At 39.8% G+C, this 18,566-nt stretch overlaps 1 protein-coding gene across 4 annotated transcripts in view; it reads right to left on the bottom strand.

Annotated features, from left to right (window-relative positions):
* Positions 1-14,224, bottom strand: part of USP15 (ubiquitin specific peptidase 15) — a 70,441-nt gene extending 56,217 nt beyond the window's left edge. The window contains exon 1 of one of the 4 annotated variants that reach the window (XR_013928674.1): positions 14,053-14,222. Coding sequence is in view for 3 of the 4 variants with exons in the window: in XM_080390748.1 (XP_080246874.1) it covers positions 14,053-14,141 (89 nt within the window). In the remaining variant the exon portion in view is untranslated. Of the gene's footprint in view, positions 1-14,052 lie in introns of all 4 variants that reach the window. The other 3 variants (XM_080390748.1, XM_080390746.1, XM_080390747.1) reach the window with 3 other exon arrangements.
* Between the last annotated feature and the right edge of the window lie 4,342 nt (positions 14,225-18,566).

Below are 18,566 nucleotides of genomic sequence, written 5' to 3'. Positions count from 1 at the left end.
CTATTAAGGAAATGTATATGAAAAGTATTTTGCTGTAAAAATGCCCTTTTCCACACTTACCAAACTCAGAAACAGTGAATTAACAAGATGTTTCGAGCACAATGCATCCCACAAAATCAGTAATGAAACAGTACGGCTGACGTCCTATTCTAGAAAGATGAGACACTACTATGATTTTACAATATTGAATCATTCTAAAGCAGCTTGGTCCAGCACTGATTATTCGTTCTGTGGCAGAATTCCCTTGACATGTTTTGTTTTGTTTAGAGCATGTGTAGAATGTAACAGGAAATAAGACAAGGTTAAGTTGCATTAAAGGCGGCGAAATTTGGGATAAAACACAGTACAAAGATAAAAATGCAGGCTATAACAAAAATCAACTAATTTAAACTTTATTAATGCTGAAAAAAGGTAAAACATACTAGTTCAAACTGGAGTATGTTCTAATCCCACACACATTTTACACTTCAGAAGTCAAACTCACTCAGAATACACTGATTTCATGACCACTTTTCATTGTCTAAGCCAGGGGTCCTCAAAGTTTTTAACCAGGGGGCTGGCGTGCAGATTAGGTGGCAGGAAGCCATCTGTGGCTGCTTGGTTCCCCCCCCAACCGCCGGCAGGCGGGTTCTGTAAATACCGGGGGCCGGATTGAGGACCCTGGGGGGCCGGATTGAGGACCCTGGGGGGCCGTAGTTTGAGGACCCTGGGGGGCCGTAGTTTGAGGACCCTGGGGGGCCGTAGTTTGAGGACCCCTGCTCTATGCTGTTCAATGAAGTTAAAACTACCTAAAAGGCAATGAGCTTCTCAAAATTCAGAACTTTGTGTACAGAAAACATTTTGCAACACAAGAAAGTATCCAAGTAAAGCCCTACTATCTTATATAAAAGCCTTTTCTAAACTTTTCAGATTCTTCTAACACAGTAGCAGATTTAACCATCACTGTAGCAGAACTTCTGAAACTGCAAACTTGAAACTGTTGTGAAATTAAATGAGAAACAACTTCTACTATCAAAAATGACCAGTTTGTGAGAACAAGCATTTAAAGTTACTATCTACATGTAATTTAAAATTTGTCATTATAATTTCTTGAAAACAAGCATTCCATTAGGGAAGAAAAAAAAAAAGCATGACTTTTTTAAAATATCAGATAAAAGCAAAGATATATACTTTGAAACATGCAAAGTTCCGTAAAAACACCATGTTTGCCATCATGCAATAGATAAAGGAAGTGAAGCAACATCATAACAGCTCCCCAGTACGCTTTCAAATATTTGGTATTTTTGTTACTAGAAGCTTTCAATTATATTTTTATTATCATAAAGTCTTCCTAAGCAATACTGCAACAGGAGCAAAAATCCTTAAATTGGGTTTAAATTTTACAGAGGCAATGTGCTTCCTTTTCTACAAACAACAGTCAGATGCAGATGTCTTCAGATATAATCTGGTTTAATGAATGCAAGAATGCTTTTGGAGGTACAGACTCAACAGTGAATATAGAAAGCTTTTAAAGTGTTTTCTCTAACAGATTCTCTATCGAATTTATGCCCAAGGTATACCACATTAATCTATTACTCAGAAATGGAAGGAGGGAGGAGAATACAGCAGACAGAAGCCTGCAATAGGCAATTTAGCCTATGTAATGCAAAAAGGTAGTCCCCTTGAAAATTAAGAAAGTAAAATCCAATCTCTACAAACAATTTTCCACCAAACAATAACTAACTATTGAAATTAAATGAGTGTTATTTTCCATCTCCTGGAAGAGAAAAACATAGAGTCCACCATGGAAGTTTGAATTGGCATGGTTGTGTTAAACAGAGTAACTTTATTTTACACAGTGCATATATAACTAAATGTAGAGTCTGATATTGAAGGTAATTTTTCCTTCACCCTGAGTCTGACAGAACAAACTCTACGTTACTATAATTGAATCACTGGTATTTGCATCTTTTTAAAGTACAAGTAGCAGCAGTTCTTCCCACATTTGCAAAAATCTAGTTCTTTCACTCTGCATGTACAAATCCCAATTCGTTTTATAACAGTCTCTTAATATTTGACTCATTTTTCTTTAATAAATGGAAAAGGGATATCAATTTTGATCAATTGGGCATGTCCTTGCCTTTTGGCTTTACAAAGCTGTCAAGTCTTACAAACATACTCCGGGCCAACAGCATTCTCACCTTTCTCTGCTGTGGCCATCCAGCACTATTCCATAACAGCCATAACTCTGTGTGGTTATGAATGCAGTCACCCTCCAGCATCCGTTCTACCACCAAACCTGCCAGCCTTGTCCTCTACTTGATCACATGGCCTCTACTGTCTTGATCTAAATTTGAATGAACTATGAATCTCAAAGGAGGAAAGCTATAATTTTAGACAGAAGGGAAATTACCATATAGGTAAACTGCCCATTGTTGTAATTAATGCTTAACAAACTACTGCACCTGTAGAACCGTATTACTTTACAAATGCTTTGTGTTAAATGTCTGATGATACACCAGTAACATAGTGATTAACAGAAAATTTTGATAACTGGATTTTACAGTGCAAGACAGCTTGGGTCCACTGTTCTAGATTTTAAGTGGTCACCATTAACTATTTCAACACTTCCTCAATTTTATGATTTCATTCTTCCACATCCAATTAATTTTGCCACCAACCAAATTTTGCCATCCGTCGTCTCTTTACAGTTCTCCCTAACTGAAAAGTTGTAACATTTCTGTTTCCTAACACGAAGTGCAAAAACCTACGTCATTTCTCTTCAGATCAAACAACCCCCCCCCCCCCAAACCAAAAAACCACGAACTTTGAGACTTTCTAAGCAAAGCCCGTCCAGCAGTACAATGGAGAAAAGCAAAACGAAGAATGTGTGAACACCAAACATTTTAAAGCTACTCAAGTTACTTTGTATCATCTCTTTTTGTGTCTTCTTCCTCAAATTCACTGACTAGTACTTCGTTAGATTGGTGCATTTTGGATGTATGGACAAAGCTGTGAGGAACAATTGAAAAAAGCTAAATAGGTGCAAACCACTATTCTAACATTAAATTCTGCATCTGTTAATTATGCTTTACAGATACTAACTTTTTTAAACTAATTACTTTCAGACAAATAAGAGCCTACACACACATTTTCTGCAAGATGTATTCTACTGAAGATTAATAAAAAGACTGAAAGGGGAAGTCATGAAATCTGTGTGTACTCAAAGGGCAAAGCTTAATACTTTGGTTAATACTGCTTGTAATATGAAGAAGTATGTATCTATCTCTGTGTACTAATTTTTAAATAAAAGTATACCAGGAAGATCGGTTTATTAGTATAAGGAGCAAATGGGCCAATGTCAGTTCTCAGGATTTCTTACAGACCACACCATACCTTTACAATCAAACCTGAAACAAAAATTATTACAGATTTGACACAGCACTATACACCTTACCAGAGCCTAGTGAGCTACCTGCTGACCACAAGTTATAGCTTAGGAAGTTACGCCTTACTCACTATCCCAATATTCAGCTCTTAACATCCTTTAAAAACAAAGGTGAGCAGGATACTTAGGTAAGTCTGGTAATTAATTTATTTTCTATTTAGACATAACTGCTTTTATTGGCTCAGGATATACCAACATTGTTTAGACTTCTTAATTTAAAGAAGTTTGGATTCTTTATTCTTAGACTGATGTTCTTAAAAGCAAACTTAGTAGACCAGTTTACAAAAATGTTGAGGTAACATGCATTACATGCAAAGAAGCACTCAGTGAATTTAATACAGCCAAGGAAAAAAAAAATACATATAGATTTAAAAAAATGCTAACTGATACTATAGTTTTGAATTCTTACAGTGAATTACTGGCTATATGTATGTATGTTTTATACGTATCAGGCATTTTAATGAGGGTTCTGCTACTTTTACTTCAATAGAAATCTGATACAGGAGAGAGGTTATTTTGAGTTCCTACGGAATACAGCCACAGTAGCTGTGATCTTCCCCCCTTCACAAGAACTTGTTCTTAATCAATAGATTAAATACTACTTTTCCAATAAGATTAGGGAAAATGGAAATTTGCATTCAAATGCCATACACTTCCCTCATCTTTATGCAAACAGGATATACCATGTTAAAGATTATGCTGCAAAAAACCCTAATGCAATTACACCATGCTCAGCTTAGGGGATCAGTCTGCTAAAGCACTTACGTAGCTAAAATCCAGACTTCTTAGCATTAACAGAAAAAGTAAAAATCAGAAATTTTCAGGCTATAAGCTTTTGATCCTGCAAAACACTCAATATAGCATTCTTACCAAGATCAACAAGTCTACTCATCTACACAAAACAGAGAAGGTAAACTGTATGAAGGCAACAGTGTATCTTTTCATCAATGTTATAATATCCATGATACAATCAGCCACCTAAAAATTAAGTATTACCTACTAAGGACATCCAGTAATTTAAGAGGAAAAGACATACCTCAAGCAAACAGAACTACATCTGCCAAAACCTCATTTCATAAGTAAGATTTGATCGCTTTTTAGTTCACTTTTTAGGGGAAAATTATTAAAAACTCAGAGCAGGCACTTGAGACCAGATACGCTTCACTGAGTATGTGCTGTCCCAGATACAAAAATAGCATACCATGCATTAGTGAAACAGAGAGATAAAATGTCTGTACATTAAACTTGGTACAATGTTTTGCTTTTATTTTCGTTACTATTACCTAATGAAGGAAAGAATTCCAAACCAATCTAATGTTACAGAAGTTTTTCTGAACTGTGGACCAGACTGAGAAGGCTACCCCAGGACACCTTAGCAAAGCTAAAAAATACAGCCTATCCACTTTTTAAAACTATGATTAAGAAATATTTGTCACTTAACTTGGATGGAACCAAGATCTCACTCAAGCAGAGAACACAAATTTTGCTCTCAGATGTCATCAGCCAAGCTAGTGAGCAGGACAACCAACGCACCTTCAGCGGTAAAACACACCTGGAGGATTTGTAATAGAGACTGAAGGACAGAACTCTCTCAAATCTCTAGATACACTATTTTGAGGGGCAAGCCTTAAAACTAAGACTACTTCACAATTAGGTGAACTATTTAACTCCAAATCAGCAAATGCTTGACATATATAGGCATTTCAAATAAATCAGTCACCTCTAATTGCTTGATGAAAACAAACACCAAGTTTGATTATACTAAGGTCACTTAGAACCAACAACTTTGTAACAGAAATACATAAATACTGGAATAGCTTCAAACCTTACCTAAAAGTAAGCAAAACCATGCATGTATTATTTGCTGAACATTACACTCAAATATGGTATTTTAGATATTAATAATACTGGAAATATTTGTACAGTTTAATTTGGTTTAGGTGCTTTCTCTTAGTTGTATTACATAACCTTAAAGAGATTTAAATTTTCTGAGCAAGTACAATCAAAATATACAACATGTTCATGAACATGTTCCCAGTTCAAGTCCAGCCTACTTCAGTACTCTCAGTGTTTAACTCTGAGCGGAGCTTCAGATTGTTTCGTAAGATATATCTGCTGTCACCTGTCAAACGTTTCTTCCTTAGCTTCTGCCAGAAGCTATCTGCCAATACTATATTCCCATTTAGGCATAACTTTTCTTTAAATAATTGTTTTATTTGAACAGTTTTTTGACAAGTATTGACAATTACAAAGCACAATGCTTAACATTTCAACCTACTTCCCTATTCCTGTTTTCCTATATTCAGGTTGTTTTCAAAGCACAGATTACTTTTGACCTTGACCTATTTTTAGTTAGTATTATTTTCTTGTAAAAGAATATATTCCTCAAAGCTATATAAAAATGTGATCTTTCACTTCATTCTCATGATTAGAAGCAAACAAGCTTCGTTCAGAAATACTGTAAACCAAGATTAAAAAGTTAAGAGTCAGAGCTATTTTAAACTTGCTTTAGCTGAAGACACTATACAGATGAAATCTACCTTTGGGATGAGTTTACATTGGTTACTGAACCTCATATAGTAAGCCCCTACAGACAACAACACTGAGAAAACAGGTTACTGCACGTGTTATTCTCCGGGTCCCACTGAAGTGGGATAAAATGGTAATTATTTCTGGAATTTACAAAGGACTGCTCAAGTCTGTGATTAAGGGCTGTTAGTCTGGTTCCTGGTTGTGTTCTCATCAATTACTGGACCTAAGTTTCTTCAATATTATCTAGAAATTACAGAGAACTTATTTTATTATCTTTTGTAATATAGGCATACCAACGAGTATTTTGGTCATTCTCCTCCTATACAAAATATTCAAATTTTAAAACACAATTACCAGTTAATAGCCATGCCTTCGTGTGGTGGGCTGGCCCTGGCTGAATGCCCACCAAAGCCCCTCTATCACTCCCCTCTACAACCAGACAGGGAAGAGAAAATATAACAAAAGGCTCAAGGGTCAAGGTAAGGACAGAGATCACTCACTAATTACTGTCATGGGCAAAGCAAACTTGACTTGGGGAAATTAGTTTTCAGAGTAGGATAATAAAAAATAAAGCCAAATCTTAAAACAGCTTCCCCCAACGACTTCCTTCTTCCCATGCTTAACTTTACTCTCGGTTTTCTCTACCTCCTCCTTCCAAGCAGCGCAGGTGGATGGGGAAGAGGGATGTGGTCAGTTCATCACATGTTGCTGCCACTCCTTCCTCCTCATATTCTTCTCCTGCTCCAGCATGGGGGATTCCTCCCACAGGAGACAGTTCTCCACAAAATTCTGCAACATGAGTTGTTCCCAGGAGCTACACTCTTCATGGAACTGCTCCAGCATGGGTTCCTCCCACAGGATGCAGTCCCTCAGAAAAAGACTGTGCCAGCATGGGTCCCCCATGGGGTCACAAGTCCTACCAGCAGACTCACTCCAGCATGGGCTCCTCTCTCCATGGGGCTACAACTCCTGCCAGGGAACCTCCTGCAGTGTGGGCTTCCCTTGGGTCACAGCCTTCAGGCATCTACCTGCTCTGGCATGAGATCTTCCACAGACTGCAGGTGGATATCTGCTACGCTGTTAACCTCCATGGGCTGCAGGGACATGGCCTGCCTCACCATGGGCTTCACCATGGGCTGCAGGGGAGTCTCTGCTCCAGCACCTGGCACACCTCCTCCCCTCCTTCTTCATTGACCTTGGTGTCTGCAGAGTTGTTGCTCTCACGTAGTCTCACTCTTCTCTTTGGCTGTAGTTGACCTTGAGCAGTCCCGTCCCCGTCCCCCCCCTTCTTAAATATGTTATCATAGAGGCACTACCACTGTTACTGATGGACTTCGCCTTGACCAGTGGCGAGTCCATCTTGGAGCTGGCTGGCACTGGCTCTGTTGAACATGGGGGAATTCTTAGAGAAGCCACCCCTGTAGCCCCCCACTGCCAAAACCTTGCCATGCAAACCCACTACAACTGAGTCAGTCAATTAAAACTACCAAGAAAAGACTGTATCCTTATGAATAATCAAGTGTAGAGACTTAGGGCTGCCCAAAATAGGATCACTTACAGCCTTTGTACATTAACTTAAGAGAACAAAAGAATGACGCTATTCAACACTTGTAAATACACCTTCGTTTCTTAAACAAAAACTCAACAATTGATAAAAATCAATAATAAATTCATGCAAGTTTTAAAATTTTGCAGCTGCGTGACCACAAATGAACATTGTTTGCTCAACAACAGAAAATAGTAGTACTAGCAGGAAAGTTGCCAATTGATTTCTTACATTATCTCATGGTTGGTAACATTTTGATTTAATAAAACTTACTAACACAGTACCAACAACACAGAAATACAACAGCATTCATTCTTTACCTTAACATCCAGTTTGATGGAAAAATATTTGAACAGTATGACAATGCTATTGGTATTTCCCACTGCTGTCAAAAGCAGTCTGAATGCATTCCTCAGTTATATATAGACATAATTAAACAACACGTAACCTAGATTTTTTTATATTGACTGATAGGTCAGTCCTGCAATTTCAAAATCAAACCAGTTAACTTTAATATGCAATAAAGACATTTCACAGAGAGACACTCCTTCCACCACTTTGTACTGCGGGGACATCGTATCTTCCGAAAACAAGCTATTTCACTTTTTAACAGCAAAACTGTGCAAATTGTCCAGAGAGATAGGTGAGATTTTTTTTTTCCTCTCCTCACTGTGCATGAGTACAGATTAAGCAATACTGAGGACAAAGTGGAACAACTGTGTTGCTGAAAGCAAATTAGGACTCCTGTTTAAAGGCACAGCATCCCATTTTTGTACTTGCACAACTGCAACTATAAAAATAAGAAAGGTAAGAATGGGTTTGTACCTGTATTTCTATTCTGATTAAGCTAGCCAAAATTGCTTGACTAAGTAAATTCATGATTAATAGATGCCTCAAAATTAAATCTTCTTTCAGAAATAACAAGTTCTTGGAAGTTCAAGATGGTAATTATTCTATCACATATGAACCAAACCATCATTTTATTAAAAATGTAGGTAAATGCACAGAAAAAAAATCCATCAGTCGAAGAGAAAAAAAAAATTACATTGCTTATCTCCCATTTTTAAGATATCTCAGTCTAAGTATTTCACATTCCCCTGCAGAAATAAAAGCTTTGTTCAACTAAATGCACCAAGATGATTACAAATCAACTGATCAGTCAGTCAAATTCCCCCTACAGCTCCCCATGCTCAGTTTCCACAAGGTGCCTAAGCAGCACTTCACACATATCACCAAGAGCCTGACCAAAACGCCCGATTCAGCCAAAATTAATGTACTGCATTTTTAGTTTAAAATTGCTGTGTGAACATTAACAACCATGTAAGTATTTTGTACACATGTACCAGTTTTCCATTTCAGTAAAGACTTTTTATTAAAAGTAATCTAACTCCTAAATCAATGTTTGACCTCCAATTTTCAGGCAAAAGCCTGGCACAAACATGATTTTCATTTTACCATGCTCTCACCCTGCCTAATCAATTACACAGAAAAAAACTGCATCTACACATTTCCATTGCAAGTTTTCTCCCAGAAGAATTAAAACATTTTGTATGTCTTCATAAGCTGTTGGTGAAATGCTGCACTATTCCACATGCAGTGAGACAAATTTAACACAAAACTTCAACCACAAAGTCTTAAAGTCAGAAATCAGCAACTTAAACCTCATTTGAAAGAAAAAGCAGCCAATTCTCAATTCTATCCTTGGAACACTGATATAGCGCTCCTTGTTTCCTATTATATGAAACCATCAGAACAGTATAGGACATTATTCCAAACGTTACTGAGGTGCAGGTCCATAACACCTCATCATGCTCTCAGTGAAATCAAGTAAAATCTTCCATTAATGTTCAATCTAGATGCTGAACATGTACAGCACAATGATGGATGATCAAATGTGGAGAACGCTGAGAAGACCACAGTGTAAAATGCTATTAAAGCTAAGAACTTCAGCATCAAGGTTATCATCAATGACGGGCACTTCAGCGTTTTCAAGTAGGGCTATATGCCTGTTCATCAAGATTCATGAGTTTTCATTGCAACCAGAATTAAAATGCTTATACATTTTTCGGTGGGGAAATTCTTTAAATACGTTTCTGGAGGTGAAGTTCTTTAAGGTTGAACTTTTCATATCAACTGATCATTCACTGGGGAGGATTTTTCCTTCTCAAATTTTTACTTATTCTTTTCAGTGACTTAGTTTTACAATTAAACAGCCAATAAAATTCTCATGGTGCAAAAAAATGAGAGTATTTTCTTCACCTTCCAAGAAACATACCCTATGGATAAAAACAGTACTCCCTCTGGACTCACCAGAACTGCAGAAGTGTTGTGTAAGAGACACCTGAAAACTCAAAATACTATACTTCTGTAGATTTTGTAACTTGCAAGGCTTAAAAATCAAGAACAGATCAAGAATCTATCTCAGCACTCTATAAAGTGATGACTGGCACCAAAACTCATTGGCTAGCAGGGCTGGAAATCAACATCTTCCTTCTGCTCTAATTCTGACTAGCTTCAGTTTACAGGCAGTGTCTTAAATCTTTATCTGCTTGTCTAAAAATCTTTATCCTAGAAGACACCTTCTTCTTATGTAAGTGTTTCAGCACAGAACTCAACATTCTATCAAAACAGACAAAGGCTCTCAAAGCTCTTCCTTGCAAGGCAAGGCTTCTGCCTTCCCTATTCAATTCTGAGATTTTTTTGAACTCGTTCCAAACAAACACCTTCTGTGACATGTGGACACCAGAACTGGACAGTATGAATGGTTTTACTCATGTATTACTGTATAAGTACAACTTTCTACTGCTAATCAGTATTCCCTATTCAAACATCTGAAGTTGGCATTTGTTCCCTTAGCCATCAAATAAACTCCTGGCGATAGTTATTTGTCTACTCTAACAACCCAGTCCTTCTCCAAGTTACTGCTTTTAAAGATACAAGTAACATTTATATTCTCATCTGCTCACAAATTGCTACAGCAAGCAATAGATGAACGCAGCACAGTGGGGAAATTTGGGGCAGTGGGAGGGAGAAGAAAAACTGGTGCAACTGACTCCTGTGTTGTTAGCCATTATTAGTCACTATTATCCACTATAAATGAACCATTTATTGGCAGGTGATACTCAAAAGGTGAGAAACATGGTCTCACATTCTAAACCTTGGAAGGCAAACGTGCCCAAAAGGTAGCAAAGTAAAGAGTGCAAAAGCATTTGTAATGTCATACTTAAGCAACTGAGACAACATCTCTAAGAGAGTCACAGCAAAACAGAACTACAGGGAAAGGAGGGCTGGAAGTGATCTTAAAGGTAGACGCAGGAAATTATACCTCAATATGGGGAGGCAATTACAGAGATACACACACAGGAAGTAGTCACATACAAGAATTGACTATAGTCTCCATCACTGCTTTACGAAAACTGTTCCAAGACCACTAACTTTCAGTATTAAAAGCTGCACCTCAGTGACACTAAAACCAGAAAAACTTGGCAAGGTTCTCCTCAAGAATACCACTGAAGCTACAAAGGCATTAAATAACATCATTAAGACCACTTGGTCATGCAAATTATGCAGTGGCTAAAAAGTTGATAGAACATCAACAGCTCTTCAATTTCTGACAGCAGATACAGGAAGACACTGATGGAGTTCAAATTTGTTTGCAGCTGTAACAACCAGTATATTTTGTCTTTCTAAATGAGAGGTTAAAATCCCCACAAACTATATTCTACTCACTTGCCAAGCATCAGCAGAATTGCAAAACACTGAGAAGTAATCATATCAGATACTAAAACTGTGAGATACACCATGAAATACAGCATTTCTTCTCTTCCAAAAAAGAATTCTGGATCTTTCAACCACAGAACCTGAAGATCCTTTAGATAATATTGGAAGACAACAGACAGATATATATTTCAAGTTCCATGGAACGACAGTGTGGGCTTTATGCTGAATTCACTAATACAAGTGGTCAACATTATTTAAAACAACTGATAAATGAAGGAGATTCTTGCTTGGAAAACCTTAAATTTCATATTTAATGTATGTTTAGAAAAAGCAGATAAACAGAGAGATGGAAGAATCCTTAGTCTCTCCTAATTTAATAATTTATTAGCTGCCCATAAAAGAATGCAAAAAAGACTATTGGGAGAAGCTAGCCCCAAACCTTGTCCCTGAGGACAGAACAGTCAAAAGACACTGGGCCTTGACTGTCCATCGAAGCAACACATCTTAACCTATACGATCCCCAAAATACTCTTAAAAACATCCAATGAAACAAATTCTACAGCTTACTAAATTGCCTGTTCAAAATGTTTCCCGATTCTATCAATTCTTTTCCAATACCTAACTCTAAAAACGCTGCCTTTCAAGTCAGTTTCATTTTTCTCTCCACAGTGCATTGAATTACTGATGAAATTCAATGTCTTCTTTAAAAACTCTACAAGACTCACCTCTCTGCCCTATTCTTTAGTTCCTTTTTTCTTAGGGGAAACCCTCTAAGCTTTATACTTTCCTTACACAGCTTACTGTTCCCTATACTCTGAATTCTGAAGAGCATGGACGAGACTTTCGGTATAAACCAGTAATGTTAAAAGGACTGTATTTTAGTGCTTTAAAGCTCAGACTAAACAAGCTGATACGGCATTGCTCATATCTTTTTCAGCAGTATTTACTACTGAATGAATAAAAAAACGCAATTGTGACTCATGACTTACAGCCCTTTAACTGTTCTGATTCCTTACTGATGCCCCAAAAAATCAAAAAGCTACTGACAAATACCTCTGAAAAAGCATTTGAACTAAACATACCCCTTAATTTGTGAAGTTAAATACATAGCTTTAAATATCAATCCTGTGAACGCACATGTATACACATTTATGTAGCTAGATGTAATAGTTCATGACTCAAAGTTAATAAGACTTCACCGTAGCTTATTCAGTCTTAAGACAGTTGATTAATATTAATGTCATAATCACAGCTAGATACTTCTTTTCAGAGAATGTTCAGCTTTTTCAACTTAACTGATTTTTTCATGTTAAAACATTTAATGTAAAAAAAAATGAAGTTACTGTTTTAATCATCATGTAATTTTGTCATAAAGTTACTTTCACTATGAATAACAACTATTTGAGACATTTTTATAGTACTTGGGAAGTACCCAACAGAACCACGGGGGGTGGGGGGGGGGGGGGGGCAGGGCAGGAAGTCTTAAAAGATTACAAGTCTGAGCACCCTTTTAGCACGGCTGGTCATTTTCAACACTACCAGGTGAATTGATTTCCTTTTTCTAGTTGATTATATTTTTCCAGTTTAAGAGCAGTCTGTTCGTATGCCAGAACTAAACATATACTCAGCAGTATTTGAATAATGCATCAGAATGTATGCTTCTGACACATGCTGCAGTATCAACACTGTTAAATATAGTCTTTTATAGAACTGGAACAGTGAGTGATGACAGCTGAAATGAGGTGGGCAGGTTCTACTTTTGTGTATTCATACTTAATTTTCAGTAAGTTAATGCTTCAGCCTTTGTCTTTGGTTGACAGTTTCACACAGGAAGAGAAGAAGTTGAGTAGTGGAAAAAATACCAGGTTTTTTTTTTTCTTTTCCCCTCTAAAAAAAATCCCATATCCTAGCCTCAGAGAACTACAACTACAGAAGCTCAATTACCACACACACTAGAAAGTGGTGTCTATTTAACCTAATTCTTTTCAACCATAGATTATTCTGTTGACAATCTGTATGTCGTACTAACAGATACTTTCTGACTGACCAGGAAAATACATCTTTTTTAACGGCCTACTGCATAACAGGTATTGTAAGAGCCTGTCTGCACCTTCGGGGGCTGTTTCTTAGGCAGTTAATAGGTTCACAGCCAAAATAAAATTCAAACGTAAGGTTTATCACAGCCGTGGTCGGGCTTCAGGGCACCCCACCCAGGGCACAGATACAATTTCTGACAACTTGAAGGTGACGCCATGGCCCTTTCAGCCTGGGTAATGGAATAAACGCCCGGTAGCCGAGCTCTTCCCCCGGCCCCAGTCCCTGCTGCAGTGCTTCCCGCCGCCAGGCCGAACGCGCCTCCCGCGGGCGCCGGGCCGCCGGCTGTCCGGGGCCGCCATGCGGGGCTGCCACCCGGCACCGCGCTCCGCCAGTCAGGCCGCTGCCGCCCCTCCCCCGCCGCTCGCCGCCCGGCAGGGAGCTGACCTCGGTGCCTGCCCCCGCCGGGCGCCTCAGCGGCGCGGCGCGGCCCTGCCGGTCGCCAACAGCGCAGGCCGAGCCGAGGGCCCCCCGCCGCACCGAGGTGGCCGGTCCTCCCCTGAGAGAGGCTGAGGGACCCGTGCGGCGGGAAGGGGGGCAATGGTGCTGCCCCACCCCCCCCGCCGCCCGCCTGCCCTCCTCGGCAGTCCCCAGCGCAGCGAGGGGCCGAGCCGCCCCCGGGAGCAGGGGGGGCTGAGGGAAAGGAGGTCGGTCCCTCCGCCAGGCAAGCGGCACCGGGGGCGGAGGGAGCCGCCTGCGCCGATCAGCCCGGGTCCCCCCGTTCCTCCCTCACCAGGTGTCGCCCTTGCGGAGAGCGGTTTTGAGCAGCGCCGCGACGTCCGTGCGCTGGGTCTCCAGATCCGCCGCGCCTCCCTCCGCCATCTTCTCCCCCCGGCAGCAGCTGCAGCGGCGGCAGCAGCAGCAGGGGCAGGAGCAGGCCGCGCTGCATGCTGGGAGTGACGCCGAGCGGGAGACGCCCTCGCCCCCCCTCCCTTCCCAGCATCCGCAGGGCGGGGACCGAGAGCGACCCGGCCAGGTGCCGCGCCCCCTCGCGGCCAGGAGGTCTACGGCCTCACCACGCGGGACGGACGCGCACGCGTGCAGCGCTGGTAGGGGTTGGGCGGGGGCTGGCGGGGCAGTCCTCTCCTCCGAGCGTGGCCTGCCGCCATGGCGCAGGGCCGCGGGAGGGTGTCCCGGCACGGGTCATCGGGCAGGGGGCGCCTCGGCAGGGGGTCCGCGTACCGGCAGCGGCTCCGGCGCCCCGTGCTGCAGTGCCGGCAGGGCGGCGGGCTCCTGCCGGGGCGGGCGCTGCCGGGTTCCCTCAGGGGCCTGGAGCGGGCCGCGCGGCGGTGCAGGGGGTGCCGGCCTCGAACCCGCGGGGCGGGCCTGCTGGGGCGGCCCCGAGGCCTGGCGGTGGGCTGCTGCGGCCCGTCACCCATGGAGTGCCCAGCCTTCCCTTCCTGCGAGACCGCGGCTTGGTGCCACAAGGAGAAGATCCTATTTATAGAATAAGGAACCGTCTCCTTTGTGACATACTCTTCAGTGGTTTAATTTAAGCGTGTGCATAATTAGATGCTGTTTGCCCTGCTAGCAAATGAGTGGTTTGGGTTCCCATAACTCGTATAAGGACGTAGTCTGTATTATTGTGCAAATACTGGTGGGAATTTAAATAGGCTGCATGACTCGCATTAACTTTCCCAGACCTTTGCAGAAACCAATGGATAATTTGTTTCAGTAGCTCTTATCTGAACCTTGTACAAACAGTGCAACCTGTCGTTGGGCATTTCACCAAAAAAAGTTGTCCGTGTGTTACATTAAATTAACAGGGTTCTCTCTGGCCTCGCACTTGTATACAGTTTTCATAAAATCAAAATTGCATAGAAATTTTGGGCTGGGGTGCTGTTTACAAATGTCAAAACAAAGTTACTTCTTGTAGATCTAGCTGGTGTATCTATAATGCATGCAATGAATGTCTATCTCCCTTCCTCCACCAAAGTCATTAACAGTATGCTGAGTTGTATGACTAACACTAGAAATTTATCTTAAGATGCCAGTCTTAGAAGCTATTAGGTATTATAAGCTAATTAGCACTTACAAGGTAGTAGCATGCAGCTGTTATAAATAGCACTAAAGATTACTCTTTAGATTTAGATGCAGCAAAAAGGAGAATGGAAGTAAGGCTCTTATGCAGCTGTGGTAGTCCAAAGCTAAGTAAATATTTCGCCAGGATTATCAGTAAACATGATGATGTTGAAATAAAGGCAAAATCAGGATTTGTGGCTGGAAAGGGAGTATGAAGGTCATACCAAATGTGTAAGTAAAACTTCCAAGAGCTCAAAGGGACTGGTGGTGGCATTCATGGCTTCTCTAGGAGCCGGAATCTGAAATTTCAGGAGGAGGGGCAAGCAAGTTCAAAATACATGGAGATTTATATTGAGAGCTGTGGATCTAATGGCTCTAATGAGAGGAGAGAAAACTAAACTGGACAACAAGAAGAAGGTTTCCAGCCACTTGAAAAATAAATTTCTGGATTAGAATTTGAGTCTAGAAAGAACAACTGTGACACCTTCCCATACCCTGCACACCAGGTCTTGACAAATAACGGCAGTGTTATAAACGCTGAAAGTTATCGGTGTGTCAAATTTTTACAAAAATGATATTGTCATGGAAGTTTGAGAGAAAATACTTCTCAATCCACTATGCTGGTAACCAACTTCATTGTTCAGCAGTCTGTAGTAGGACCGTCAACAGTTTACTTTGCCAAGATTCACCTGGAGCCACCCATGCCTCTACTTTTTGGGTTGCATAACAGTAGTTACTAGGTGAAAAATGTCCTATTCCTGAATTCGGTCTATTTGTGGTATGGAAATGGATACTACACAGACACTAGGTGCTACAAATATGAGACAGAAAAGCATATAATGTGCCATTTGAAGCAGAGCTTTGTTTAAGGATTACAAAGGAGAGACAAGACTAAGTCTCTTTCTGGGAGCGTTAGTGTTTCACAAGAAGGAATTGTGCTTTTCATAATAGAAGAGCATCCTAAGCTTAAGAAAACCTTTCCCCTACACAAAATTCCTGGAATATGCCAGTTAGCATTAAATCTGTATTTTTAAAAAAGCTTTCTGAGCTAGCAAGGAATTCTGTCTAAGTACATCTATCCTAGACAGTGCCTGAGGATCTTCCAGTTTTAAACCATCTGGTACACACAAACAGTGCTGGACATACTGATTAATGACCTACCCTCTGTGATGAAAAACAAGCATTTGTAATACAGTTTTATATCTTACTGCTTTTGATATAACTGAATGCACGCTATTGAAAAACTAGCTGAGGTAGCATGTTTTCCAGTAACCACTGGGCCTCCATCCTTGCCTGACTTCACTGCTATTAGATGAATTTTTATAAACATGTTTTTATGGTTCTAAACATTGATACTGAAAAAAGATACAATTAATACAGTGTAAAGCAGCACACACATTGAGTAAATAGGCTGCAGATAACAAACTGTGTACACTGATGATTCTATTGATTCTCAATACAACATAAAGTTTAAGCTCTCAGTTCTTGTTTTCAAGTCAATTAGTGGACTTGGCTAAAGAAACTTAGAATACAACTTGATTTTGGGGATATGAGAAGCTCTGCTTTTCAGTGGTGAAAACTTGAGTACAGAATAAATTGTTAAGAAATGACAGACAACTGTTAAGTCTCACTCACGGGTACAACAGAAAAATTCACTTCACTACTCTTTATTTTCTTCCTAAACCTCTAACACCACATTTGTGAATTTATGGAGGGGGGGAAGCAGGGCTTGAGCTTCCCCTTGCCAGTGTCTGGCAAGCACTCATGTATATGGTGGGCTTGTAGCTGCTGGTGGCTGCATGAATTTCCTTTTTGGTTGGGGGCTGTTGTCAGACACAGAGACACAGTTTACATGTAGTGTTTACACATACAGTTAGAAAAACTGGTAATTTCACTGTTGTTTGAGAAATCTGGTGGAAAGCCTTTTAGAGCCAATTTTACTAACCTAATATGTTTTTAGAAATTTAAAGTGGAGCAAAAGATCAATTACCAGTGCCACCACTGCTGATTCTGTTCCATATACTACTTCTTTGGATGTATGGGAGTTGGTTGGTTTAAAATAGTGACAGAATTGTAAGCCTCTTTGAAAAACAGTTCAATAAAAAAAGCAAGAAAGCAGAAATAACAGTGGACTAAAGTTACACAATGACAAGATAAAGCAGGGCTTCTGTAAGGTAAGCATAGGAGGGGAAGACATAGGAACAAAAGTTCAGTATTAAATGAGGTTGGGGGAACCCAAGGAGGCATGGGATGAAGGATGGAAAGAAGTGGATAAGAATGCACATTTTTTTTTAAAAGAGAGAAAGAAATACGGGATAAAATTGAAAGACAGAGAGGTGGGGAAATAACACATGATTAAAATTCCTATTTCTGTCCTGGCCATAAAACCACAACTGCAGTGTAGTTTTTGAATTGTATTTCTCCTAATCTAGTCTGCATGGTTTGCCTCATTCAGCATAGGCTGAATGTAAAGATGTTAAATTCTTGTTTCAGCTAGATGGAATTGCAATTCCAATAGCACACTTTTGTTGAGATAAGGAAAAAAAAACATTTAAAAATTTGATAGTTTTTTATTTAGTTGATTTAATCAGACATATTTTTTCTACATTTTAAAAAATTACTATTGCCAAAAGGATCTTTCAAATGAGAAAGCAAGAGTATAGACTCTTGGAGAAAGGACTGTTATTTTTAAAATGTGTGTAACGTGACATGCTCAGTCTTATTTTACCTTCTTACTTTCATGTACTATATCTAGGACCAGGCATCCTTGGGCGACTTAAGTCAGAAAGTCCATAGATCTGAATATAGGGGAATGATGGTAGAGAAAAGTTCAGCAGGATCAACAGATCAGCAAAGGGTGTCCCAGAAGTCTTCCTAATTTAATGACAATGGAAGAAAAGCATTTTCCCATCACTCCAATCTAGAATTTTTAAATATTGGGAAGCATTCTTTTTTTTTTTTAATTTTCCAAAGAATGACTTCTTAATAAACTATTCCAACAATTAAAAGAAATAATAAGCTAAATCTGCTATGTAGAAATATTAAAATAATGTTTAAAATTAACATGTCGTTAATAAATTGTACGTTTATTGAGTAAGCATTTGTTTAACGTACACTGAAATATTCAATTCTAATAGCCTAGGACTTGAAAAAGAAAGTTTGAAGAATAGGGTTTTTCTATGATCTGATTTTAATCAGAGACTGATTTAAGAAATAATTACCCAT

The sequence above is a fragment of the Falco punctatus genome (assembly GCF_963210335.1).
Source record: "Falco punctatus genome assembly, chromosome: 6".
Lineage (NCBI taxonomy): Eukaryota > Metazoa > Chordata > Aves > Falconiformes > Falconidae > Falco > Falco punctatus.
This window is presented reverse-complemented; position numbering and strand designations above follow the sequence as displayed.